At 40.3% G+C, this 27,507-nt stretch overlaps 1 protein-coding gene across 1 annotated transcript; it reads right to left on the reverse strand.

The window, feature by feature from the left end:
- Window positions 1-27,191, reverse strand: setd7 (SET domain containing 7, histone lysine methyltransferase). Its single transcript, XM_048538643.2, has 8 exons — window positions 27,005-27,191; window positions 25,817-25,946; window positions 14,108-14,309; window positions 12,330-12,519; window positions 7,172-7,253; window positions 4,364-4,481; window positions 4,109-4,266; window positions 1-1,933 (listed from the first exon to the last, which is right to left on the reverse strand). Exons 1-8 carry the CDS (start codon window positions 27,042-27,044, stop codon window positions 1,753-1,755), a joined length of 1,101 nt encoding a protein of 366 aa, XP_048394600.1. The 5' UTR covers window positions 27,045-27,191; the 3' UTR covers window positions 1-1,752.
- Window positions 27,192-27,507: the final 316 nt, after the last annotated feature.

Here is a 27,507-nt window from a genome sequence, read left to right on the forward strand (position 1 = left end):
TAAAATGATCAAAATATCCATTACTTTTATTCTGAAATACAGTAACCCACCCTCCATGAAACGAGGCTCATCTGAATGAAAAGAATGACGAAAAGTTGAGACTCTGAACATATTTCATATTTGAAAACAAACCATGCACTGAAATAATGACATACATTTTTCTTTAAAAAAATCAATTAGAGCCATGATTTGTTCTTCTCCACATATTTCTATCTTTATGGTAAAAAATCCATTTATTCACAGTTTACCACATTTTTGTTTAAATCACCATTAGAAAACAAATTTTCTTGACCTGTACCAAGTTATCAGCTTCATATTGGTTACAACATAATTCATTTTGTCAAAATCAAAACATTATAAAATGTTTTCCCACTCCTGTCAACCGAAACAGTTCTCATGCTCACCCAGACAGACATTCTTATAAAAATGCACACACTTTAGTTTAACACACTGAAAGAAGAAACACACAAATCAGAAGACTAGAGGAGAATCTGTAAGCTTCTGGAGCCAATCCAATCTCTCATACTCTCACCACTTAAGCTTTGTTTTTCAGTTACATTACCAAAACTATGCAATTTAATAAGGCTGCAACCGCCAGTTACAAAATAGAGTTTAACTAGTCAAGCTTTCAAGAAAGAAAAAATATTGTACTGAAACACAGAATTTTAGGTTTGTGCTACTGTTCTTTAGGAGAAAAATGCTTGCGCGAGGCCATAGTTATAGCTCTATACCTGAAGCATTGTTAAATGTTCCTTGAAACAATGTTGTCACATTAACACAAGACTCTTCTATTTGGATTATGCTGAATCTCTTCACTTGCTGGCTTTGTTTACTCAGTGTTGTGAAACAAACTACAGAAAATGTAAGGTGGGAATCTTGCATCTTATTAAGAAGTTCATGCCAATCAGCATGAGTCAAGCTGTTGAATCTGAAGACTACAGCGCAACATTGTTGTCAACTGCTGTATTAAATACTTTGCAGATGACACAGCATGATAATGCCAACTAATGCACATGATCATTATTGAACAAATGCTTAAAATCATCATTTAGCTATCTGCAAAATCCATAAATAACTTCATCCTAGTGATACTGATATGCAACTTAAAATGCTTTCTCCAAACAATTTCAGAGGACAAAAATCAGTCGAATTGTGCTAAGTGTTATTTGCAATTAAAGTGGACAGGGTACAAAAAATTACAACTAGCCTGTATTAACTTTCACTGAAACCCAGTTACAACACCAAATTATGCTAATTTTATGGTCAATAGTTATAATCAAATCAGCCAGAAATGAAACAGCTGTAATTAGTAGTATCTGGACATTTAAGAGGTGAACACTATAAACCCATAAACAGTATGTGTAGAGTTAGACTTGCCTAAACAGTAGAACAGATTATGTTGATTTGAAACAATAAAAACAGCTGATGAGTATCTAGCAATCCACGAGCCACTTTAGAAAGCACATGTTTAAACAGCTGCGTCGGACAAGCTACACCATACAATTAATAGGTTAATAGTGTTTACTGCTACATAAACTTCCATATGCTAATGCAAATGTATATCTACTTGTTCAAGTGCCTTATATATTGTATTTTGCAAATAAATTTAACCTTGAATATTTTATATACAAGGCAAATGATAATTTTTAGAACAGAGCATTTTAAAGATCATGATCTGGCAGTTCCACGTAGCTTTAGTGCATAGCTTCTTCTGCTTTTGCTACCTGCTTAAAAGCGAAAGCTGTATAACTTTCATTTCTGTTGAACATGTTGGAAGGCCTGCAGTTCAAGCTTGTACCAATCAGGAGCTTCTGGACCACCCTTGCCTGCAGAATAGTGATCGTATCCATAAGCAACTGTAAGTTCTTCATCTTTCTGTACTGCCTGGATGGTGCGAATGCTTTTAATATGTCCAAATCGAGGATGAATAAACCTTGACAGAAAATGTTTCAAAGATATGACAAAAAATAACTTTTAAAAAAGTGTTGAATTCAAGTATGCTGTATGTTAGACCATGATTTCCTTTTTCCAGGCCAATAGAACTGAAAAGAAATTAAGAATCAGATGCTTTCTTTCATAGCATCAGAATTGCAGCATCAATGCCAAATGCCAGGAAGATGCACAAGCAACATACATCAGCTAAATGCACACTATTCAAGTGAGAATTAACAGATTTTAAATTGTGTTGGGACTTTTAAATTTGGCATTCTCAATGTTGTTTTCTTTTCACAATCAGTCCCAGGACCCTTTGTATTTGCTATATACACAGTGATATCAATGAAAACATGGTTGGGGTGCAGATGGTACCAAGATTGGTGGAGTAGTTAAGTGAAGAAGATGGTTGTAGGTTACTGGAAGATAGACAATTTGGTCAGACAGGCAGAGCAGTGGCAGATTGTATTTAACCCTGATAAGTGTAAGGTAATGCACTTTGGAATAAGAAACAAGATGAGGGAGTATTTCATGAATGGTAGGACACAAGAGTAGCCTAGAAGAGGAGGGATCATGGGGATAATTATTCACAGATCCCTGAAGTCGGCTGAGCACATGAATAGAATAGTTAAGACAGCATATGGGATGCTTGCTTCAGCAGTCATGCCATTAAGTATAACAGCAAAGAGGTAACGTTGGAGTTGTAGAGTGCGTTGGCAACAGCTGGGAGGACTGTATGCAGCTCTGGTCACCTCACTACAGGATGTGATAGCACTAGAAGGGGTACAGAGGACATTGACCAGGGTGTTGCCTGGGATGGAGCAACTGAGCTGCAAGGCAAGACTGCATAGTCTTGGATTGTTTTCTTTAGAGCAAAGAAGGGTGAAGGGTTGTGACTGAGGTGTCTAAAATTACAAGGGGCATGGATGGGGTGAGGGGGGAGCACCTGTTCCCCTTGGGTGAATGGTAAATCACAAAGGGGCATCGTTTTAGGTTTAAGGGGCGGGAGATTCAGAGGGGATTTTAGAAAAAAACCTCTTCACTCAGCCCATGGTGGGAATCTAGCATGCATTGCCCACAAAAAGGTAGTGGAGGGCAGAAACCTTACAACCTTTAAAAGAATATTTGGATGAGCCCTTGAAACAACATTCAAGGATATGGGACAAGTGCAGTAAAGTAGAATTAGTACACCTTCAATGGTAGTTAGGTCGATGCAGACATGATGGCTCAGAACAGCCTTTTCTGTGCTATATGAATCTACGCCTGGCAGCACCTTACATTAAGTAATATTTTAAAAACATAAAAGAAATGACTACTGTTTCATTATTTTCTGTTGATGTCAACACCTAATTTATTGTGTTTCCACCTTCTCTAGAACCTGAACACGCCCCTAACTCAGTAAACAATGAATCACCTTTTGAATGTAATTTGTGAAACTGAGAAACTGATGCTCTATGTCCTACATAAGAAGGGAAGAAATTTGTGGGGTACTGGCTCCCAGCATGGAACAGGCACTGTCAAACATGCAATGCAACCCCAATGTCAGCCCAAGGGCTGATCCAGTGAAGGCTCATCAGGCCCTGGGAGTATTAACCATCTCACAATCCAAGCAGGTCTGACGATAGACCTTGGGGAGGCAAAGAGTGATGCACATGGCCCTGGGCCAGCTGTACATCTTTGGATCCCAGAGAAGTCTTTGCCAAAATCTTCCACACATTTTTGTGCATGTTTATTAACTTTCTCCTTAATGGACCACTGGTAAGACCAAAAGCATGAAACAACTGGAGGGAGGATGAATGGGTCCCATTTGAATAAGATATCCACCATCATCATTAGGACCTCTATCTGAATGAGCAGGTTACCCATGGCTCTTGTAAGGCATGCTCTGCCCAGCTAGAAGTTAGGGACGATCATGCACAGGAAATTGTGACCTTAAACTTTTTCCTCCGACCTCGCTCACTCACCCAAGAATGGAGGACCGATTTCTAAAATTCTGTACTTGTGGTCTTTGACAAAATGCATTAGTTTGAGAATTTGGTTGACAAGTAGATGACATTTTCATAACATGTGTGTTAGCACTGGCCATCTCAGTCAAGAAAAAAAATAGAATCCAACCAACTTCCTTGACTTTCAAAAGTACTACCCCTATAACCACCTGTAACAAAAAAACACTTACGTGGCATAAGTGGAATTGGGAGTAAAGGAGTGATTTGCTTTGTGCCCCAATGTAGCACAGTAGTGTTCTGTACTGTTGTATGGTTCAGGAACATCAAGCACAGTATCGCCATCCAATGATATAGTGCTCCCATTGAGTGACCAATCTCTAGAATCTACCTGGAAAGAAAATACAACCAAATGATTTTCTTTCAAACAACCTGACTTGTCTCCAGTCTCTGACCACTAAATTTTACTTTGGAATTGCGGCTCTCACCTCTTCATGTGTTAACCGTATTCCATTGTAGAAAGCCATGACTGTGTCAGGTCCAGCTGCTACTTTTGCATACAGACCTTCCCCAGCATGTGGAATAAGAGATTCAGTAACATATACCCTAATTTAGGAGAAATAAGAAACATTTATACGTGTCCTTAGATCAAACATGCAATCGCTGCAATATATTTAAAGGTGAGCTAGGCATTTGCTTTGTGCAATGAAAAGCAGTTAGCTTGTTGATCTTGACCAATTTATTTTTACAAATGGATAAGAAATATAACTAACTTTGCTAGAGACCTTGCCTTTGCAACCAACACTATATGGAAAAGTTTGCAGCCAAGGGAGAGTTCTGACAAAAGCATAGCCATGTTACCTCATCTTAAACTTCAGTATTGGGATCTCTTACTTTGCTGTAACACTGTTCATCAAGACAGAGAACATCCACTTCTCCTGGCTTAAGTACCCCGAAGTTACACTTACCAATGAATTTGATGAAAACACTTTCTCTCTAGTTCATAATATCCAATTTCTATTTTTGCCTCCGATTTACAGCATCCATATTTCTTTCGGTTTTTATTAGAGATTTTATATGTTGATTTCATATACATTAGGACAATGATGTCAGGTGCTACAGTGGTTTCACTACCCATGGACGCTGTTAGGGTGTTGTAATAATCACCCCTTCAACACGATCACAAAGTGAACCACCACGATTGTGACCACAATAATTTGGCATCATTTCTCATTTTACCTCAACATTGCTTATTGTTTCAATTCAGAAGACAGTTTACATTCTAGGCCTTGTATCTTTACCAATTAATGGGAATCTGAATGTTTCTCCCAACTACCTTGTTAGTCGGAAGTACTGAAGTTATGGAATGGTAATTAACAAATGAATCCAGTATTTCTGACCCATGAAATGTTGCTGAAAGTAGCACCGTGTTATGCCTTGTCCATTTATTCATCAAAAAAACCAAAAGGATTGCAGATGCTATAAAATCAAACAAAAACAGAAATTGCTGGAAAGACTCAGCAGGTCTGCGCATATGTGAAGAGAAATCAGCCTTAAGGTTTCTCTTCACAGATGCTGCCAGACCTGCTGAACTTTTCCAGCAGTTTCCATTTATTCATCACATGGGTTCAGGTTAGGTATTTTTGTTTTAAAAACATTACCTAGCCTTTAAGCATCACTTGAGTGAAGACAGAAAAATCAGTGATCATTTCATGTCAGTAACAATCTGTCCAATTTTCCATCCATTGAAATGAATGAAGTTCAACAAGTACCAAAAAAAAGAGTTGTGCAGTCCTCCCTGCCTGATATTGCTTTTTGCATTCTGCCCAGGCAATGCTCAATGTCCAGGTGAAGACGAAGATCTAACTCAGTCACTTTACAAAATAATCATCAGCTCATCCTGACAGATCAAAGAGAGATCGAAGACATTTTCTTTGCAGAATGTACTCAAATTCATAAACTTAAATGACCTTTAACGATTATTACTGCTTCAAGCAAGATCATTTTGAAAGACAATTTTTATACATTGTTAGAATTTACAAGTGTGTTAAAATATTGAGTACTTATTAAAAAGTAAAACATAATTAACTATTGTTAATCCAACAAGAAAAAGTGGCTGTTATTCCAGATCATTAATCAAAAGGTTGGGATAAAATTAATTTGTCACAAAATGTCAGTCTGGAATTTGAGCATGTTTAGTAAGAAGCTGATTGAGTTCCTCATTAAGCACAATGTAAAAATTGAACTGGAGTGAAGCTAACCCATTACTTGCAATATACAAACTTATTTTAAAAAAATTACATCTCAAAGACAGTCAAAAGAAATTTGTAAAAAAAAAAAGAGACAAAACTGCCTACACTCAGGGAAAATCCAAATTCTGAAATAAAAAAAGTGCTGAAGTGTACGGGGTATCTATTTACATCTAAAAAGAAAAAGATTAGTTAATCTTGAGTGAAGATCTGACTCTCTTCGGATGTTGATGTGTATTTCCAATGTTTGGGGTTGAATACTGTATTTTGTTGTGCCCATCTTTTAAGTTAGACAATGATGGCCAGTTTCAGAGACAGAGATCCTGGCAATGGGGACAACTTGAGAGGCATCAATCCCAAGATCAGAGTTGTTAAGGCATTTGGGGTGACTGTCTAAAACAGGCAATAGACTTCACTGCACTACTCCACCTACTGCTAGTGAAGGGATAAATGCCTAGATAGGGTACCTTAAGAAATCTGGCCTGCCCTAAGCAAGGGAAAGATGAGGCCTGTTCTGTTCAGGCTTTCCAGGCATGGACACATTCTCATGAGTGGCCAATGATTAAAAGGCAAGTTCCATTTTAAGTCTGATGCAGAGCCAGGAGGAGCACAAATGTTTCCAAGTAGTTGCAAACAACTCCAGTCTGGGATCAGCTATTGTCCATTTTATTCTCCCATGACTTAGTTTGGACCACAGCTGGTTAGACACTGATCTTTATAAAAATGCCTGAGCTGCAGATGCTGATGCTATGGTCAGTGATTCACTCCATGTTAATGAGACTCAAATTCAAGTCCATCTTGTAACCCCCGCCCTCCTGGTTGGTGTGCATGCTCCAGTTCAAGACCAAAAATGAATCTAAAGTACCTCCGTTGCTATTTCTTTAATCTTTTGAATTCATTATACTTCCATTTTCACGACCAGAGCAGTTATTTCATACTGAAAGCTATATCACTACTAGATAGAAAAGTGTGTTTTCTTCAACAGTTAGTAATTTCTCTATGTAAAAATAAAAAAGCTAGCTTATGGAAGGAATAAATTTAAACAACCTTTCACTTTCATATGGGTCAGGCAGGAGGCAATTTGTAGAAATGCAAAAAGAGCTGGACTTGTCGAAAGTGTAAACTGGACCTGTTGTGGAGAAAGGGGGATATTAGATTTAATAGTTTAGGCAATATTTCTTATATAGTCCACACAAGTAATAAAAATACTTATTGGCTTTAAACATACATCCTTATCAGAATGGCACGCGTCCTCAGAATCAACAAGTCCTGTTATCTCCTCGTTGTTGAAAGATGAGCAGAATTATTTTGAGAATAACAATCCTTTAGTGTTTAATTTTGAATAAAATCAACTGAAGTTGTTGATGGATCACAAGTATACTCCATCACTTTCAGAGTAACATGACAAACTATGAATACACAGGTTAACCAGTATGAAAGATTGTTAACAATCACCCTCTGCAGACTAAATCTCATTTAAACTTCGGCTGTCCATACCCTACTACACAGCTCTTCATTTCACCCTTTACCTGCGGACCCACAGTGGCTCCTGAATCAGCAATACCTTGATTTCCAAATTGTTCTATGGTCTCAACCTGCCAAACTGTAACCTCTTCCAGCACTACAATCCTCAGGCATCAGTATTCCACTGCTCTACCATCTTCCATTGACCATTCATCTGTCTGATCCCACACTTAGAATCATAGAATCCCAACAGTGTGGAAACAGGGCTTTCAGCCCAACAAGCCCTCATAAACCCTCAGAGCATCCCACCCAGATCCATCACCCTATAACCCACCTAATCTACACATCCCTGAACACTATGGGCAATTTAGCATGCCAATCCACCTAGCATGCACATCTTTGGACTGTGGGAGGATACCAGAGGAAACCCACACAGACTTAGGGAGAACATGCAAACTCCAAACCGACAGTCGCCCGAGGGTGGAAATCGAATCCGGATCCCTGGGTGCTGTGAGGCAGCAGTGCTCACCACTGAACCAGCCTGCTGCCCTTCATATTATTTTGTTAATCCTGTCCCAACATCCTTTAGAAGACACTTCTTAAAACCTTCGCTTGGGTCAAGTTTTTGGTCACCAGTCCTGCAGTACATATTGTTTGATTATATTCTTGTAAAGCACAGGGGATGTTTAATCAAGTTAAAGATACTATACAATCACAACACTTTGTTCTTATTAAAGTTACAGCTTTTCAATTCAGGACAGTTTGTAAATTCTGGTTCCTATACCAATGTAAGAAATACAATATATCTATATGGGAAATGAAAATGGATTTAAGCGAGGGATACCTCCTGGCATTCAAGGTAATGTAATTGTTCACAATCTTTCATACTGGGCAGGTGTGTGTTCGTGGCTTGCCATTTTACTTTGAATACGATGCAACATACTTCTGTTCCACTAACATCATCAGTTGATTATAATCCAAAGTTTAAATGAAGGAGGATTACACTCAAAATAGTTCTGTTCAGTCTTTCACGTGAGATAAATTGTATGAATAAAACATTGAAAGATTTAAAATTGCTATAGATTGAAGTGATTCTATGCAGCTCCTTGCAATCCTGTTATACAAACGATCAACATTCAGTAAGGAGAGTCAGACTGGCTATGATTCTTGGTCTCCTGTTTAGCCTGCAATTATAGGAAGACGCAAAGGAGGCCTCTGTACTGGCACTAAGAACAAGATTAAATTAATTCCTTGCTTCCTCTCTGTTAGGCTCTGTAAATTATTTTCCTTTTAAGTGCGTTCCATGTCCCTTTTTTAGAAAGAGAAAAGACACTGAGTCTGGTTTCACCAATCTGCCAGTCAATATATTCCAGATCATAACAAATCACTGCACATTTTAATTAAAAAATGTCTTCATATGACCTCTGGTTCATTCACAAATTACCTTAAGTCTAAATACTCCAAAGCTTTGTCACTGGGAACAGTTTCTCTGTATGTACTCTATCAAAAGTGTTGCATGATTTTGAAGTCTCTTGAAACACCCAATTTAAGTTTTGGCAAAGATCTGTAGCTTGGGTTGTGGGTGAGGTTGCTGACTTGTTCTCATTCAGACATTTCATCATCATGCTGGTAATATCATCAGTGGAACCTCCGATGAACCAATGTTATTCTACTATTAAACATCACACCGGACTGACAGGAAAGAAACTAGCCATCAGAATACACGAACATCCAGTAGCAGCAAAATGGCACAATGAACTCTCCTTAATGTCAGTACACTCAGACAATGAAGGCCACCAGTTTAGCTGGGACAAGTTAACCACAGTAACCCAAGTGTAACTAGACACGCACGGGAATCCCTAGAAGCATGGTTCTCCACCCATAATGCAATCAACATATAGAACTGGATCCCATATACAAACCCATACAGATCAAAACCAGAAATGACACTACTCACTGTAACAGACCAAACAGTATAAATTCCAAGCAGTGTAGAATAACATCCATCGGACTCTCCACTGATGTTGTCAACTAGCATGGTGACGAAACGTCAAACGAGAACAAGCCAACAACCTCACTACCCAAGTTCTCTTGTCTCACTACAAATGAAACACTGTCTCTGGTATATTTAAGTAAATCTCATTTGTACCCCTTCCAAGGCTGCTTAAATATTAAGATGTAGTGGCCAAAATCAAACATAATACATCAAACATTATCTTATAAATGCTCAGCATGACTTATTTGCACTGCACTCTATGGCTGTACTTTTAAAGGCTAGGATCTCACATGCGGTTTTAAAAAATAGCATTCAGTTTCTCCTGAGACCAATAGAAAGCTTTGTGTGATGTTGTGATGGCGTTAAGGAGATGTATTTTGTCCTTCTTTATTTTGAGAGAGAGAGAGACTGAACAAGAGTTGAGCAGTCTGTGATAACAAACAGTTTAAGGGGACTTGGGTAGTATTTTTAAAAGAAGTGGGAACAATATAAGCAGCCTGCACGAGTTTGGCCAACTCTCACAGGTCAGAATTTCTAGTTTTTAAGTTTTTACCTTTTAGATTCAGCAGTTGATGTTGGAGTCTCAACAGGGTTGGAAGTTGCAGTAAACATCCCCCGGCTGCTACTAAGTTTTTGCTTGATATTTTCTCTCACAGGCAATACAGCAGCAGGGAGAAAGAAAATCTGTTTTTGAATTTGCCTTTCTTGCCAAGAGTGTTTATGGGATGTTACTATATTGAACATTTAATAATTGTTATTGTATCCATTGGAAAACTTAACGGAATAACGGAGTTAAGTTATTCAAAGTTCTTCTTTCTTCTGTTGTATTTTAACAAGTGTTTGAATGAATTGTTTTGCTTGATGTCAAGTTGTTTGAACAGCTAAACTGCATCTGGAACACAGCACTTCACAATTGCCTTTGAAAGAAGAAAAAGTTAGGGTCTAGGCTACCTTCTTAAAATATTGAGGGGGTCTGGTCTATAAAACTTCATACAACCACACAATGGTCATGGTTTTGTAGACAGCGAAGTGATGGTGCTCACCATTGACCTTGAAGATAGCTACCGAAATTCAGAAATCTCTGCAGTTCCTTTCAGCTGCTGTTATTTCAATCTGGCAGAAAGTAAGGGAATCTCCAGAGTCCTGCATGTCATTTCATCATTCAGGGTGAGTAACCAATCAAACTTAAGTATACTCACAGACACCAACCCCAGGAAACATTAAAACTCAAGGATAACCAACGCGTAATCAAAAGTTTAGGATTTTAAGTTTGTTTTCATTTCTGTTTCTACCTTAGTCCCACAGAAATGCCTCAATTAATTGAAGTATTTTCTGTGTACAGCAAGTCCAGGGAAATATAAACTAACTGGCATGAAATCATTGCTAAGATATATAATGTTATGTCCATTAGTAAATACTGAATTAAAGGAAGTAACTTCGTATTCCTGCATTTGAATGTCATCATCCATGAATTGATTATGTGCATCTCTTAGTGGCTCTGTTACTATTTGTAAATTACTTCACTATCATTATTTAAATTTAATTTATAGTTCCACTTTGTCTAAATTCCCTTGTATTAAGTGGAAATGGGAAAACTGTTATGATCATTCCCAGAGGTGAAATCATTGATTCCTTCCCACCAGAACTTAAACCCACTTAAAGACAATGTATTCCCCACGCACACTCTCCATCAGTCCCATTACGTTACCAGTATAAGAGACTCAATTGACTGATCTTCCTCTCTTCCATAAATTCTTATCACCTTGCCTAAATCACTTTATTGCAGAGATTGGAAAACAATATTAAATGGGTGGCACAGTGACTTAGTGGTTAACATTGCTGCCTCTCAGTTTCATGGATTTGATTCCACCCTCAGGCGACTGTGTGTGGAGTTTGTACCTTCTCCCCATATCTACGTGGGTTTCCTCGGGGTGTTCCGGTTTCCTCCCACTGTCCAAAGATGTGCAGGTTATACGGATTGGCCGTGCTAAATTGCCTGCAGTGTCCAGGGATGTGCAGATTAGGTGGATTATTCATGGGGAATGCAGGGTGACAGGCATAGGGTAGAGGGGTGGGTATGGGTGGGATGTTTTTCCAGATGGCTCCCCACTGCAGAGATTCTATATTAAAAATCATGGAAAGTACTGCAGATGCAGGAAATTTGAAATTAAAATCAAGAAGTGCTGGATGTACTGAGCAGCTCTGTGGAGGCAGAAACAAAGTTAATGCTTCTGGTTGAATGACTTTTCACTATAACCCATTGGATATTTTTGCTCAGTTTCTCTCTACAGGTGCCAACAAGGGAATTATACACTACTTATATGCCTTAACATACTGTCATATTCAAAATTTAAAAATACTTCTAAGTTTACAACATGACACTTGTTAGCTTCACAGAATCCCTACAATGTGGAAACAGGCTATTCGGCCCAACAAGTCCACACCACCACTCCAAAGAGCATCCCACCCAGACCCGTTCCCCTATCCCTGCATTTCCCACGTCTAAGCCACCTAACCTAAACATCCCTAGACACTTTGGGAAATTTATGGCCAATCCATCTACCCTGCATATCTTTGGACTGTGGGAGGAAACCCACACAGACATGGGGACTTAATACACCATCCATCCTTTTAACCTTTAAGCAAAACATTCATTCAATTTTCTCAAAATGTAAAAGATAATTGAAAACAGAGGTGTGCATTATGCAATGAAATTGTGTAATGATAAAAATCACTACTACTTACCATCTGGTACCAGCTCAAACTGGGGTTTCCCTTCAGATACACACTTGAGTGTTGCCAGGTGTCCTTCAATAAGTTCCCCATCAACAAATTTCCCAAGCAAGGCTATTTTGCCCTCAGGATATACATAAGCTATTTTATCACCAGTCATCTCTCCATCTTCATTTACCTCTCCTACAAGGCAGCCTCCATCCTGTCACAAAAAGATAACACATCACTTGATTCACATCACACAATGTTCACAGGTGCAATGTTTGCACCATGCATTTTCATTCAAAAATCCTGGGAATATAGGCTGTGCATTTCCTCAGAACTGCTCTCACTTTGAAACCATATGGAAGAGGACTATATCCCTGCAAAAGGGGGGTTTCTGCAATGCTGGGAAAGTTACAGCAGCAAAATGGATGTCATTCTGAGGCAATTTCTGAACACAGTAGCGAACACTGCGCACTTGTGTGTATGGCCATGAAAACTCAAATACAAAGCAACTTGTAATAAACCCAACCTTTGTTTTGCCAGCTTTCTGCACCTTCACCAAATATCAACTATGGCTCAGGTGGCTGCACATCAGCCTGAGTCAGAAAGTTGGGGCAATGCCCAAATAGAAATTTCTTTCTCCCTAATCTACTACACTTTTCTGAACATGGTGGATAACTAAAGTTGGTCTTGAAGCTAGGGCAAATAACGCACATGGTAACAAAACAGATGGTTTTGCAGCCAGGATATTTACAAACTCATGAAACTTCTTAAACTTCTTCTCTTCCCCCCCAACCCCACAATGAACAGAATTTAATGCTTGAAAATTGATACAACGCTGTCTTTTTTTTGGTGTTTTTTGTGGAGGGAGATGGTGGTTGGAAGAGAAAGAATTGTGAATATGTTTCAGGGATGTTGTTACGTAGGGGCCAATGGTTTTGTCCACAGAGATTTGGAGGACTTACAAGCAATTGTAATGTGGCCTCAGCATACAAAGCTGCACCATGAATAACAAAGATGCCCACAAGAGACCCCTGATCAGCCAATCTGTAAGGTGTAATCAAGGGCACCAAGAAAACTGTTCCACTGATGAACTGTTTGTGAAAAAGAAAGGAAGTTGCACCCCAGCCCAATTCTCTGCTTCACAATCAACATTGCTGCCTCACTGCTCGCAACCAAAAAGGGATTGTCCAGCAACTGCAAAAGGAGTCACAGGTTGAGAACCTCTGTTTATTAAGAAGTGCACATTATGGTGTCATGTGCTATTTTCAAAACAATCCATAGACACGAGCGCCCAGCATTCGATAAAGAGATGGAAACGTACCCTTTAGGCAATGGCTTTAACTTTACATATCCACATTTTAATTCAACATAATTTATTTTGCCTGATTACTCTATTTAATAGGACAGCGAGCACAAAATACATTTCTTTCTGATCTAGACACAACTGAATTGTCCATTTCAACAGAGTGCTTTCTGCCAAGAATTTTTTTTGGTGTCTTGTTTTTAAAAACAATGCAAATATGTTCAATGCTCTACCTTGATTGGGTTTGCTCATTACCTTTGTTGCTAAAGGGTCACTTTGCAAAGCTTTGCAAAGGTTTGGGTGCACATTTTGTAGGGCAATAAAATAAATTGACTTTTTATTCATGAAAGTAAAAAGTGCATATTATGTTCAGGAAATTAAGTAGGTGCACTGAGCCCAATTAAAGCAATTTCCGAGAGGCTGGGATCAAAAAGTCCTTCCAATTAGTGTGAAAGTTAGGCTTTGAAAACTGTGGCTTTCTCCAGCGACTGAAGCTTACCGCAAAGTACATCCAGCAAACACCCCATCGGACATTATCCCGGTATTGACCCCTGAAGGTTAAATGTCCCTCCGAATCATATTCCTCAGCTATGCCATTCAGTTCTCCATCAATGTAGGTACCATGGAGGGTACTGCCATCCTCATAGGTGTACACAGCTTGTCCTTGTAAAGCATCATCAATGCAGTTCCCCTCCAGTGTGCTAAATAGTAAAAGGGATACATGATGTTACACATTCCCCCCCCAAACAAGTCACTTAATTGGTTTTGCCTACAAGCAAAACTGAAAAAGGTTCCCAAATATTCATCTGAGTTACAAGTAATTTTGTTGCGAGATTTTCACATTATCAAAATGACTGAATGATGTACTGCACTGGTTGGATTTGTTTGCATTTTTTTTTAGAAAGCAAAGCTAAATATGTCCAATTAAACATGAACTCAGTTATAACTTAGAAAATTGTGAGAGCAGGTAAATATACAAACAAAAACAATGATTCATTAATAGGAAGTGAAACAGATTAACACTAATGAAGTAAGTGCTTTAGTCTAAACTGCACACTGGATCCAATCTCCAGTCCACGGGAATGACAGAGGCAATAAACTTAATATTGAAATAAAGCATGTTTTTCTAACTTCTAATCCTCTTGCCACTTTTAATTTTCTTAATTTTTGAAGAAGTTACAATACCAAAAGGTAAGATTGCTCTATGAAGATGAAAAATGTGGTTGATATGCAGTAGTGACAAATCTGCAAAACCAGCAGGAATGCAATTTTATCCCCAGCTAAGTATCAGATGTAGAGACTGTACCAATACCAGCTCAAAAGTAAACACTGAACATTACTGCATACGTAGATCCAGTTTGATTCTGTGCTAGCCTTATTGATAGCAGAGATCAACCAAAACTGACTGACCTTTTCCTCCAATCAGCTGGATAACATACTGCAATGTGGTACTCATCACATGGAGTTGCTGCTTGATTAGGCCTTAACAGGGAAAGGAAAGAGAGGACTTTCCAATTGGCAGAAGGGTAATTTGCAACTATTTCTGGACCCTGATCTATCTCAGCAGCTGGTAAAGTTAATAAGGTCAAGCAAGTGAGACACCACATCACTGGTCTCTAGCAATAATCAGCTTCTTCGCCACTTAAAATCATTAATTTCTTCTTCCAGTAACAGTATGTACATGTCTCAGTGGATTCTTGCACTCCATTTACATTAGAGCACAGAATGTCACAATTACTAGGGACTGGAAGGAAGGCAAAGGGATTTAAGTTTTACAGAGAATTATTTGCTTCTCACTTTCACTCCAGGAACACATGACCGGCTGTTACGACCCCGATACAGATAAATTTGTTTATTTTTTTTAAAAGAAGTTATAACTAACTGATAGCTGAACAGCAAGATTTCACATTTCAAGACTTTTACTGGAACAGATTAAGACTAAACTCAACATAGGGCAAACATTAATTAACAGGTAACCTTTGTTAATTTGAAACGTCAGTTAAGTTTTGCACTAAGATAACTGAACTATGACTTAGAAAACACTCCCTGCACTCCATGTTTCGGAAAAACATATAGCATTTAAAAAAGTCTCAAAGAAACTCTCAGCTTTCCAGCAAAGGTTCACCTCTACCAGTCATGCTGGGTCAACATTGCCAGAATCCTTTCACAATCTTTCCAAACTGCCCAAGTTTTCCAAATCCACTGACCACCAGCAAGGCATAACAATGATTCCAGTTGCCTAAATCTTCCAGAGTCCCACCTATTATTCTCTCTCACTTTTGAGCAGAAACTGAACCCTTAAAATCATCCTTAGTCTTTAACACAAGCACTCCTAGGTTTCTCCACAGCAACAGATTTTTCTTCTGTTACTTGCCAAAAGTGCTAGAACGGCCACTCAAAACTTTGAAGGGTTTCTTGTTAAAATTTCTCCCGTGTCAATCTCAGATCATACAGAAATTGCGTGATAAATCAGGTATTCACTATCTCTCTTCACAACTTCTAACTTAAAAGCAAGACAACACAGTTCAAACCCAAGTGTCGTGCAAAGTTCAGCATTCAAGACACACTATGGTCACATTAACAATTCTTCCTCAAACCAGCTTTTAAAAAAAAAGGGATGCTGGGAAAGTGTATGTAGCTGCAAGGTTGCAGGATGTGCCATCACTTTGACAAAATAGTAACTACACAAAGAAATGGAGGCTACAAGGACAGCCTGAAATCCATAACTGGGTGCTACAGCTGATTAGAAATAAGGCAACCCTCACACTTGTAAGTTATTCCATAATTTCACAAAAATATTCTTGGAATTCTGTGTCCTGACCACCAAACCTACACAATTTAGAGAAACGTCTCATTCAGCACCAAGAATTTTCTTGCTTCCTCCCTAAAAGGCAAATTTCACAATAAATACCTCTATACATTGTTCAGTGTGCCAATTCCTCATACTTCAGCTCAGAATGCAAGACTATTGCAGCAAAGAAAGCATTACATTGTACTCAAGATAATGAAATGTGAGGCTGGATGAACACAGCCGGCCCAGCAGCATCTCAGGAGCACAAAAGCTGACGTTTCGGGCCTAGACCCTTCATCAGCGCTCTCTGATGAAGGGTCTAGGCCCGAAACGTCAGCTTTTGTGCTCCTGAGATGCTGCTGGGTTCATTTCATTATCTTGGATTCTCCAGCATCTGCAGTTCCCTTTGTCATGATTACATTATACCCTTTCATTTTAGGGATCTTTAACTAACCTATTGTTTGGAAACATTGAAACACATTTCCAGGGCAGGTAATATTTGAATCCAGATCTTCTGGCCTACAGGCAAAGCAACTACCACTGTGCCACAAACAGCCATGATCCTCATACTGTATGCAGTTACAAACTGACCCCTGATGGAAAGTATAAACGGAAATTCACAGATTTTTACCCCTCCCTATGTTAAAAGGTACTACATCATTATTAAAGTACAGGCCAGTCTGCTGCCAATGATTTGGTACGTCCATCTCTTGGTACTTTGCAGATTGCAAAATGTGCCCTTCCATCATATTTTAGGAGGGGAATGCTGAGCATTTGATACTAAGCCTGAAAGTTCAGCAAAACCATACTAGTGTTGAGTTAGCTAAACTCAATCAATCCGCGTTAACTTCAGAGCTCTGTGCCAGACTGGGTCAAGGTAAAAACCCCTGCTGGAAATAAATGCACCAAATCGCTGTCAGGTGTGAATTGGAGTAGTTTCAGATGTTAAGAGATAATGGGAACGCAGATAATGGAGAATCCAAGATAACAAAGTGTGGGGCTGGATGAACACAGCAGGCCAAGCAGCATCTCAGGAGCACAAAAACTGACGTTTCAGGCCGAGATCCTTCGTCAGAGAGGGGGATGGTGAGCAGGTTCTGGAATAAATACGGAGAGAGGGAGAGGCGGACCGAAGATGGAGAGAAAAGAAGATAGGTGGAGAGGAGAGTATAGGTGGGGAGGTAGGGAGGGCAGACAGGTGAAGGAGGTGGGATGAAGTTAGTAGGTAGGAAATGGAGGTGCGGCATGAGGTGGGAGGAGGGGATAGGTGAGGGGAAGAACAGCTTAGGGAGGCGGGGACAAGCTGGGCTGGTTTTGGGATGCAGTGGGGAAAGGGGAGATTTTGAAGCTTGAGAAGTCCATATTGATACCATTGGACTGCAGGGTTCCCAAGCAGAATATGAGTTGCTGTTCCTGCAAACTTCAGTTGGCATCATTGTGGCACTGCAGGAGGCCCGTGATGGACATGTCGTCTAAGGAAAGGGAGGGGGAGTTAAAATGGTTTGCGACTGGGAGGTGCAGTTGTTCTGCAAAGTGGTCCCCAAGCTTCCGCTTGGTTTCCCCAATGTAGAGGAAGCCACACCGGGCACAGTGGATACAGTATACCACATTGGCAAACGTGCAGGTGAACATCTGCATAATATGAAAAGTCATCTTGGGGCCTGGGATGGGGGTGAGGGAGGTGGTGTGGGGGCAAGTGTAGCACTTCCTGTGGTTGCAGGGGAAGGTGCCGGGTGTGGTGGGGTTGGAGGGGAGTGTGGAGCAGACAAGGGAGTCACAGAGATGACACAATGGGTGGGAGGAGGTGTATTCTAGGTAGCTGTGGGAGTCGGTGGACTTGAAATGGACATCAGTTACAAGCTGGTTGCCTGAGATGGAGACTGAGAGGTCCAGGAAGGTGAGGGATGTGCTGGAGATGGCCCAGATGAACTTGAGGTTGGGGTGGAAGGTGTGGGTGAAGTGGATGAACTGTTCGAGCTCCTCTGGGGAACAAGAGGCGGCACCGATACAGTCATCAGTGTAATGGAGAAAGCGGAGGGGTTTGGGGCCTGCGTAGGTGCGGAAGAGGGACTGTTCCACGTAACCTACAAAGAGGGAGGCATTGCTTGGGCCCATGCAGGTACCCATGGCCACCCCCTTAGTCTGTAGGAAGTGGGAGGAAGCGAAAGAGAAGTTGTTGAGGGTGAGGACGAGGTTGGCTTCTGCCCAGCTCGTCCCCTCCCCCAACCGCATCCCAAAACCAGCTCAGCTTGTCCCCGCCTCCCTAATCTGTTCTTCCTCTCACCGATACCCTCCTCCCACCTCAAGCCGCACCTCCATTTCCTACCTACTAACCTCATCCCGCCTCCTTGACCTGTCCGTCCTCCCTGGACTGACCTATTCCCTCCCTATCTCTCCATCTTCGGTCTGCCTCCTCCTCTCTCCCTATTTATTCCAGAACCCTCTCACCATCCCCCTCTCTGATGAAGGGTCTAGGCCTGAAACGTCAGTTTTTGTGCTCCTGAGATGCTGCTGGGCCTGCTGTGTTCATCCAGCTTCACACTTTGTTATCTTAGTTTCAGATGTTGACAGCTTTCACAGTCAACTAACACAACACACTGTAATTACATAACAACACAGTAGAAATAGTCAAAAGGAACAATATCCTACTTCGAGCTTCTGTATTCACACAAATGAAGGAATAGAAGACAAAATAAGTTTCTAAGTGAGATCCACTGACAATATTGCACCAAAATGACACTCCCTTCCCAATGGCAGAACCAGAATGACGTACCACTCCCACTCTTGTTTCTCATTTCCCACGCAATACTATTAAACTTTAACATGTGCACTGAAAGCCCATTTGATTGTGGTTAGGGTGATGCTTTTCAGTGGTGAAACCCCATTATAAGCCGACAAATGCAGCATGCATACGTGGGCCATTACAGTGCTTCCTGATCAAGTAACAAGGCTCTGTAGATTTTTAGAACAAATCTATTCAGTCACATTATGACAAATCTCTGGAGGGAGGGGTGGGACTTGAACCTGAGCCTTCTGGCTCTAAAGTAAAGCAATCGCTATTCCACAAGAGTCCTAAAAGGATGACTCCACTATGGACAAAACTCTCCTTTGCCATTAATCGACTTACTGACAGCACAAAGGTGGTTTGAGCCTTTTCCACATTAAATTTCACTCAGGTAATTCACATTACATTGGTTTTGCTTTATTCATGAGTACATCATCATTACTTATTGAATCCAGTTTAGTTTGAGTGAAGCATAAAAACCTCTCTCGCGGGTACAGGGAAGTATGGGCATTTATTTATTGTGGCAGAGATAATAAAGGGTGAGATAATATCCCACCATGGGTGACGGTAGGAGCAAGCAATCAGGTGGGTTTTGTACAAAATATGAGCACACTTCCTCTGCAATCAATTTTTGTGCACAAAAGTTCATGGTTGATCTTCCTGACCTGCCACCAGTTAAGGCCCTTAAGGCCTGTTAAAAGCCATTAGCCTGATTATCTGCCCTTCTCAGTCAAAGATCCTGCGTTTTTATGATGCAAACTAGGCAAGAGCAAACAGAAATCACCCCATAGCTGGGGGGTATAAATGGGGAAAGAGGGGTGCTGTCACTGGAAGCCAAATCTCCAGCCCTTGCTCCAGATCCCTTTACACCGAACGTGCGCACCCCCACACTTAATGCAAGAAACACTAAAGCTACGTTAGTGTCCAGTCTTGGGCTCAGCAATCTGTGGGACACTTGTTATGCCTCACTGGGGTAGCAAGCATGATACTAAGCCCCGCTATTCTTGGAGTCATCACAAAAAGACAAAGATTTTACCAACGTACTAAAAATATCCTCCAGTTATCTGTTTATTTCGAACCTGGGAAATACTATATGGGCTAGATTTTTGTAGTTAAAAAGAATGACTGTGACAAACAAGTAGTTTCTAGCTACAGGCAAGCAACTATAGTCTGTCAACATTCGATTCTCCTCAAAAACTCTAACCTCTTCATGAAACTCCCGCTATGTGTACACACAAAAAAAGTGTGTATGGTGGAAGGAGGAAAAAAAAACTGGGAATCAGTTCAATGGCTTTTGTCCACAGGGTTTAGCTGAGATGGCCCTTTTGTTTACCATGAATGCTGTCCCTCAGTTTGTTTCCTCTTGGTTCTCTTCAGTTCTTCACAGACAGCACAGGCGAGTAGCTAACAAATTTTAAAGTCTCTGTCTAAAGCAATTGGTGGCTTTCAGTATTTCCTACTGCAAAGAGACACACCATCTCCCTTTCCAGAGGTCCAAAATCTTCTGGCAATGATATTCACACCCACATGTTGTTCAGCTTCCAGGTTCTAACTGCATACTTATCGACAGCTGGTCACAACTCCACAAACCAAATCAACCTCTTTGCTGGCTGGATTTCACTTTGAATATGCTTCCTGGTGCCAGCCCATCTGCAAACAGCCTCCCCCACTTCTTGCGGCAGGGGACATGTGGTAACCACTGCAAAGGTTCAATCACAAAAGGCCACACTCAAGACCCTCCTGCTATTTAGACCAAGAGGTTAGATGATGTAAAACACCTACGGCTGTAATCACATGAAAATACAAATAAAAGTAGTACATTTAACCCGTACTAACATGTGTAGAGAAACCCTTCATCTATCGTATTGAAAGAAGCTGATTACTAGACTTCATGGAACATATAAAGATGAATTACATAACATACTTTTACAACGTCACAAGGATCCCTCCATCATAAAGGCCAGAAGTGGGGATGTTCACCAACAATTGCACAATGTACAGCATCATTCGCAACTCTTCACACATTGACGCAGTCCTAGTTCAAATGCAACAAGATCTGGACAATATTCAGGCTTGAGCTGTCAAATGGCAAGTAACATTTGTGCCACACAAAAGCCAGGCTATAACCATTACCAATAAGAGGCAATCTAACCACTGCCCCTTGGCATTCAACAGTGTTGCCATCACTGAATACCCCACTATCAACATCCTGGAGGTTGTCACTGATCAGAAGTTCAACTAGACTCACCACATTAACAGTGGCTACAAGAACAGGTCAGAACCTAGGAATACAGTAAGTAACTCAACTACTGACTCCTCAGCCTGTCCAGCATCCAGAAGGAACAAGTCAGGAGTGTGATGCAATACTCCCCACTTGCCTAGATGGGTGCAGCCCAATCAACACAAGAAGCTTGACACCATCCAGGAGAAAGCAGTCCACAAACATCCACTCCCTCCATAACTGACACTCTGTATACATCGCTGCTACTATCTACAATATGCACTGCAGAAAATCAAACATCCTCAGACAGCACCTTCCAAACCCATGATCACTTCCATCTAGAAGGACAAGAGCAGCACCTTCACCCTCAAGATCCCCTCCAAGCCACTGACCATGCTGACATGGAAATACATCACTGTTCCTTCACTATCACAAATCAAACTCCTGGAATTCCCTCCCTAATGGCATTGTGGGTCAATCCACAGCAGGTGGGTTGCAACAGTATAAGGAGGCAGCTCACCACCATCTCAAGGGCAACTAGGGATGGACAGGAAAAGCTGGCCTGCCAGCAACGCCCACATCCCAGAAATGGATTTTATATCCTAAAAATTCCCTTTTGCTCTATAAGAGAACAACAAAAAAAATCATTACCTCATTACAATTAGTGGGGCCTGTTTTATAACATTAACTGCCATATTTCCTACATTACAGCAGCAAATAAACTTCAAATGTAATTGCTGTAAATCATTTTGAGATATAAATGCAAGCGTTTTTTGTGTGTGTGTCTCATTTCCTTAATTTATCTCAAGTTTCACAAAGCCTGGACACATCACTTCAACATTTTAACTAAATTATCTGAGCCTATTGGTTTTTTTCATGTTTTTCCTCCAGACAAGTTTGTTTGTACCTAATTTTACACTTACTATTGAACTGCAACACATTAGTACATTTCAGTTCTAAAAGGAAGGGTCTATACCTTTAAAGTCAGCTGACACGTTTTCGCAATTAATGCTATTTGATTTGCTCGGTGCCTTCAGTGTTACTTTGTTTCATATTTTTAGCAGTTACATTACTTAGCTTTTAGTTCAAAGACTTTCATTGTCAATTATGATCCCAATTTCCAAATCATATCTGCTCCTTTGAGTTGAACAACAATTTTTTAAAGCATCAATGTGTTGTTCTGTAAAACCTGGGATTGCATTAGAGTCTAGAAGGTTGAGGGGAGATCGAATAGAAACATACAAGATAATGCATGGCTTAGAAAGGGTGGATGCAGGGAGGTTGTTTCCGTTAGACAGGGAGACTAGGACCGTGGGTACAGCCTTAGAATTAGAGAGAGGGTAAACTTAGAATGGAAATGAGGAGACATTTCTTTAGCCAGAGTTGCTGGCCTGTGGAATTCATTGCCACAGAGCGCAGTGGAGGCCGGGATGTTAAATGTCTTCAAGGCAGAGATTGATAACTTCTTGATCTCGCAAGGAATTAAGGGCTACGGGGAGAGTGCGGGTAAGTGGAGTTGAAATGCCCATCAGCCATGATTAAATGGCCGAGTGGACTCAATGGGATAAATGGCCTTGTGTCTTATGGTCTAAATTCCTGAAAAAACAACACAGAAATTGAGAGATAACTCAGCAGGCCTGGCAGCCCCATCTGTCGTGAAAAAGCAAAAAGTTTAATGTTTCAGGACCAGTGACCCTCCTTCTGAAACGTTAACTCTGCTTTCTCTCCACAGATGCCATAAGACCTGCTGGGTTATCCCAGCAATTTCTGGTTTTCTTTCTGATTTCCAGCATCTTTGATTTTGTTTTTAAGTTTTAGTTTGAAATTCCTTACTGCTCAAGTTGTAAAGACCCAAGAATAACATAATAATACACAAATATATTTTAAAAGTATCAATACCAAGAGATTGATCCAAGATCACACCACAAGTACTTCCCTACATAATAATGCTGCAAGTTAACTAGTACATTTGCTTCTGTCTTACATCTGAAGAAAGAAATGAAATATCTGGAGGAAAAAAAAAAGTTATCACGCCACTCTCTCTAACTTGGAATGGAATATTCTAGAAATAGTGCATCTGAAAACCCATGTCCCCAGTTATCAGACTGATTGCAGATATATGCTTCTTTGCCACAAACATGACAACACTTGTTCCCAAATTCCAATTCCAACTGGAACACTAGGAGCTATTAATAACACAAGGGAAACTGATGCAGTTGAATCAGTTGGAAACCCTACACCATACATTATTTTGCTTCCAACCGACACTGAACAGTAAGATGTGAAAAGACTGACAACTATGACTGCACTAGATTAATTACTTCAATGGTCCTGTCCCAAAAGCAGGTGGCAAGTAGTTCCCTTTATTCTTCCTCCTTTCTTTAAAAAGGAGGAAGGGAAGAAGGTTTGTTTGCTCATTTTCTTTTTAAATGTGAGTAAATAAAATTAGAATGAACTGCCCATCTTTCCTTGTAATTACTTCATTTTGCCTGTCTCACTTTCTCAACTACATGTCTATTTCTCCTCATTTATCTGTTAGAATTTAGAATCAGTTTCACAGGTGTAATTGCTTAGTTCTGACATTGTTTAAAATATAACATCTCAGATGAGATAATTGACATTAGTGTTGAGATGTATTTTCAGCATTTTATGGTTATTGTGTTTTTTGGAACACAGAACCAAGAGTACAATTAGCATAATATATATTTTCCCTTGTCTCATAACCATACCTCATACTCATTTGATTACCTCAATAAAACTTTGGAAATGTGTCCTTTTTTCCAATGATCAAAGGAAGCTTGCAGCTAAAGAAAAATACTCAAATCAATGCAGCTAGGAAATCAGACACTTCAAATGCTTAAACCGCATCACGAAATAGAGTGTGGGTGGGGAGGGGATAGGTCAGTCCTCTGTCCGTCCTCCCCACCTCTCCACCTATGCTGACCTCTACAGGTTCCTTCCCCGCCCCTTTAACTTGTCTGTCTCCTCTCCATCTATCTTCTCCTCTGTCCATCTTCGGTCCGCCTCTCCCTATTTATTTTGGATCCTTCTCCCCATCCCCCCTTTCTGATGAAGGGTCTAGGCCCGAAATGTCAGCTTTTGTGCTCCTGAGATGCTGCTTGGCCTGCTGTGTTCATCCAGCTCCACACTTTGTTATCTTGGATTCTCCAGCATCTGCCGTTCCCATTATCCACGAAATATACCGACCCCAGTTACAAGTTGTGCTTTCAGAAAAGGCTAAAGTTATAAAAGCTTAAATGAAATATTTAATAATGTTACTAGGGTCTGGTATTCTTTGATTTTCTTTCAAAAAAAAAACCTTGGAAACATAGAATGTTCGGTTCTTGACAAAAAGTTTTCAGATGGAGAAACCATTTGGAATGACCTGCAAGCAAGTGAACACCAGAATACACATCCCCTAGTTATATCTCATTTTACACAATGAATAGGAACTATTTTTATATGGAAAAATTACAAATCAAAAATCATAGCAAAATGTGATGTTTTCATCAAATTAATAAATATATATTGACAAAGATATTAAATGTGATTTCAAAAGACCACAATTTCTTAATGAATCTTTGAACTGAATTTATTTGTTGAAATAAAATTTTGTATGCTTAAATTTTAGTTACTTAGGTCATTATTTTTCTCCCTTACACAGCAACTGTAAAGATTTACTTTCCTCCCCGTATAACAGTTCCATAAATAGTTACTGAGCTGGCATCATTCTATAATTCTTGTCCTTGCTGTTCTACCGAGACAAAATGCATTGTTTGTAATGTACCCACAATTATTTCACAATTCAGCTGCATACGCATTTATGTATGAGGATAGCGTCTTCATGATACAAACAAACTTTCTGCTGGCAAGGCAGTACTGTCATCACTGACAAAAACATCCATCCCTCTCCATTTCCTCCCGACTCTTAAAAAGATAATTATGAAAACCTAAAGAGAATAAAGGGAAAACAGGAAATCTCCCTGCACAACTGAAAATTTGTAATTTAGTTGTTACAAACTACACTCATGATGCCATCAAAAAGTGAGCAAAGCATAATATACATCATTTTCAATCTGGGTAATGTTGCAAAGGAGCAGTTTGTAGAAACAAACTGCAACAAGCACACACTGCCAAATATACTTTATAAAATCAATAGAAATGAAACGTCCATATGAAATTTGAATCACCAGCATTGATAGTGTCAATAAACTTCTGATTTATAGACTAAGTGCAACAGCAAATGGTTGAACAAGGCCACCCTTTTTCCCAGTAAAAGGTACCATTATACACATTCCAAATTACAGTCAAAGAAATCCTAACTCAGATCAAGAGAAAAACCCCTCTGACAGAGCAAATATATCTAAACAAGTAATAAAGCTTCAAATTGATGGACTTTGATTTTTTTTACCTGCCATCAAAAAAATAGAACTTCCCGTGACCATTCTTCTCACCATGCACAAAATGCCCTTCAAATCTGTCACCTGAAGAATAGGTAACTTTACAGAACCCATGTGGCTCGTTATCTTCATCCAGGGGACCTACAATAGGAACACTTTAAACTTACTGAACCTCAGCACACACACACGTAAAATGCATCATCTTAAATCCAAAAGAAAAAAACAATGCAAATTACTGCAATATATGACACACATCTGCTGACTAAGTATCAAGCAGGAATTCTGTTCACAAAGTCAAAAGGGAGGCTTCGACTTAAGGACTGTGCGAAACCCAGTTTGGAGGTGACTTTTTTCCCCCCAACCCCCGACTGGGTTATTTATTATGAGTGAACACAACAGCTGAAATGTCGCGATGGGGGAGAAACGGCTTTTTCATTTCCTCACTGTTGCGTGTGGCATTAACAGTGGGGTGGGGTGGGGAGGGGGAAAGCTTTATTTCTCAATTCTTAAATAATCATTGTTAGACAGAAAATAAAATCGTACAGCAAATTGTTACCATCGACAATGACCTCCCCTCGAAGACTTCACCGTGAAGTAAAGATTACATTGTTTATAAAAGGTACGGGGGGGGGGGGGGGGGGAGATGGAGAAAGGGAGAGAAAAGTTTCCAGGCTCTGTTTCAGATTGTAAATATGCAACAAATTATAAACACACAGCCTCAGTCTACCACCACAGTAGTGGTGCTTTCATTGTTCTCCTCTGAGGGACTGCCTGCATCACAATAATCCACGTTACATAACCGCTAAAGTAGCACATTGTCTTTTAAAACGATTCACTTTTTGTTTATAAAAAAAATCCATTCCATTCCCCGGTAAGTCAGAATAGAATTTCGACGTACTTCAACAAAGAAAACTAACACTGGGCTTTATCTTGACGAATTAAATTTGCATTTCGTCAACAAAGCCTCAGAGCAAAAAAACTTTTACAAAACATTTTTCTTAAAAAGGTACATTCACTGACTGATTTTTCGACGCATGGGTTAAACGCACTAAATAAAAGCCACCTCTCTCGAGACGGGCGGTTTTGGGCCGAATATATCCGCGCTGCACTGTCCCTCCCTGCTGCCCGGCTTGTTTTAGGGAGATGAGGCATCAAACCCTTTCTCTGGAACACCCCCCTCACCCCCTCACCCCCCTCACCTTCTACCGTCTCCTCCACATTATCGTCGTCACTGTCCATAACACCGCTGCTCTCAGTGGCTGAGGCTTCTTTTCGCACTAGGGAGACCAGCTCTAACTCTGTCTTTGCTTAGACTGCAAGTTACCGCTGCGTAAACCGGAATCAGACACTGACATCATCCCTCTTCCCCCAGCTGCTGCATTGATCGACAGTCTCAGCACTACCTCACCTCCCAAAACCCTTCCCACCATTAGCGGTCGCTCCATTCACTGCCAGACGCACTCTCTCGCACCCCTCCCACCCAAAGGCTTTGATTGACAATTTCAATCTCTCTCCCTCCTCGCAGAATATAATCACACGCTGTAATAAAACGAAGAACCATTTCCATCATCTCACCACGCACATTTCTACCCCCTGACACCAACTCGTGCATATTGGAGAGACACAGGCATCAAGAGGCATAGACCATCAAATGTCAGGAAAGATGTACTGGCGTTGGAGGCAGCCCAGTGAAGGTTAAGAC

This window comes from Stegostoma tigrinum, chromosome 1 (genome assembly GCF_030684315.1).
Source record: "Stegostoma tigrinum isolate sSteTig4 chromosome 1, sSteTig4.hap1, whole genome shotgun sequence".
Classification (NCBI taxonomy): Eukaryota; Metazoa; Chordata; class Chondrichthyes; order Orectolobiformes; family Stegostomatidae; genus Stegostoma; species Stegostoma tigrinum.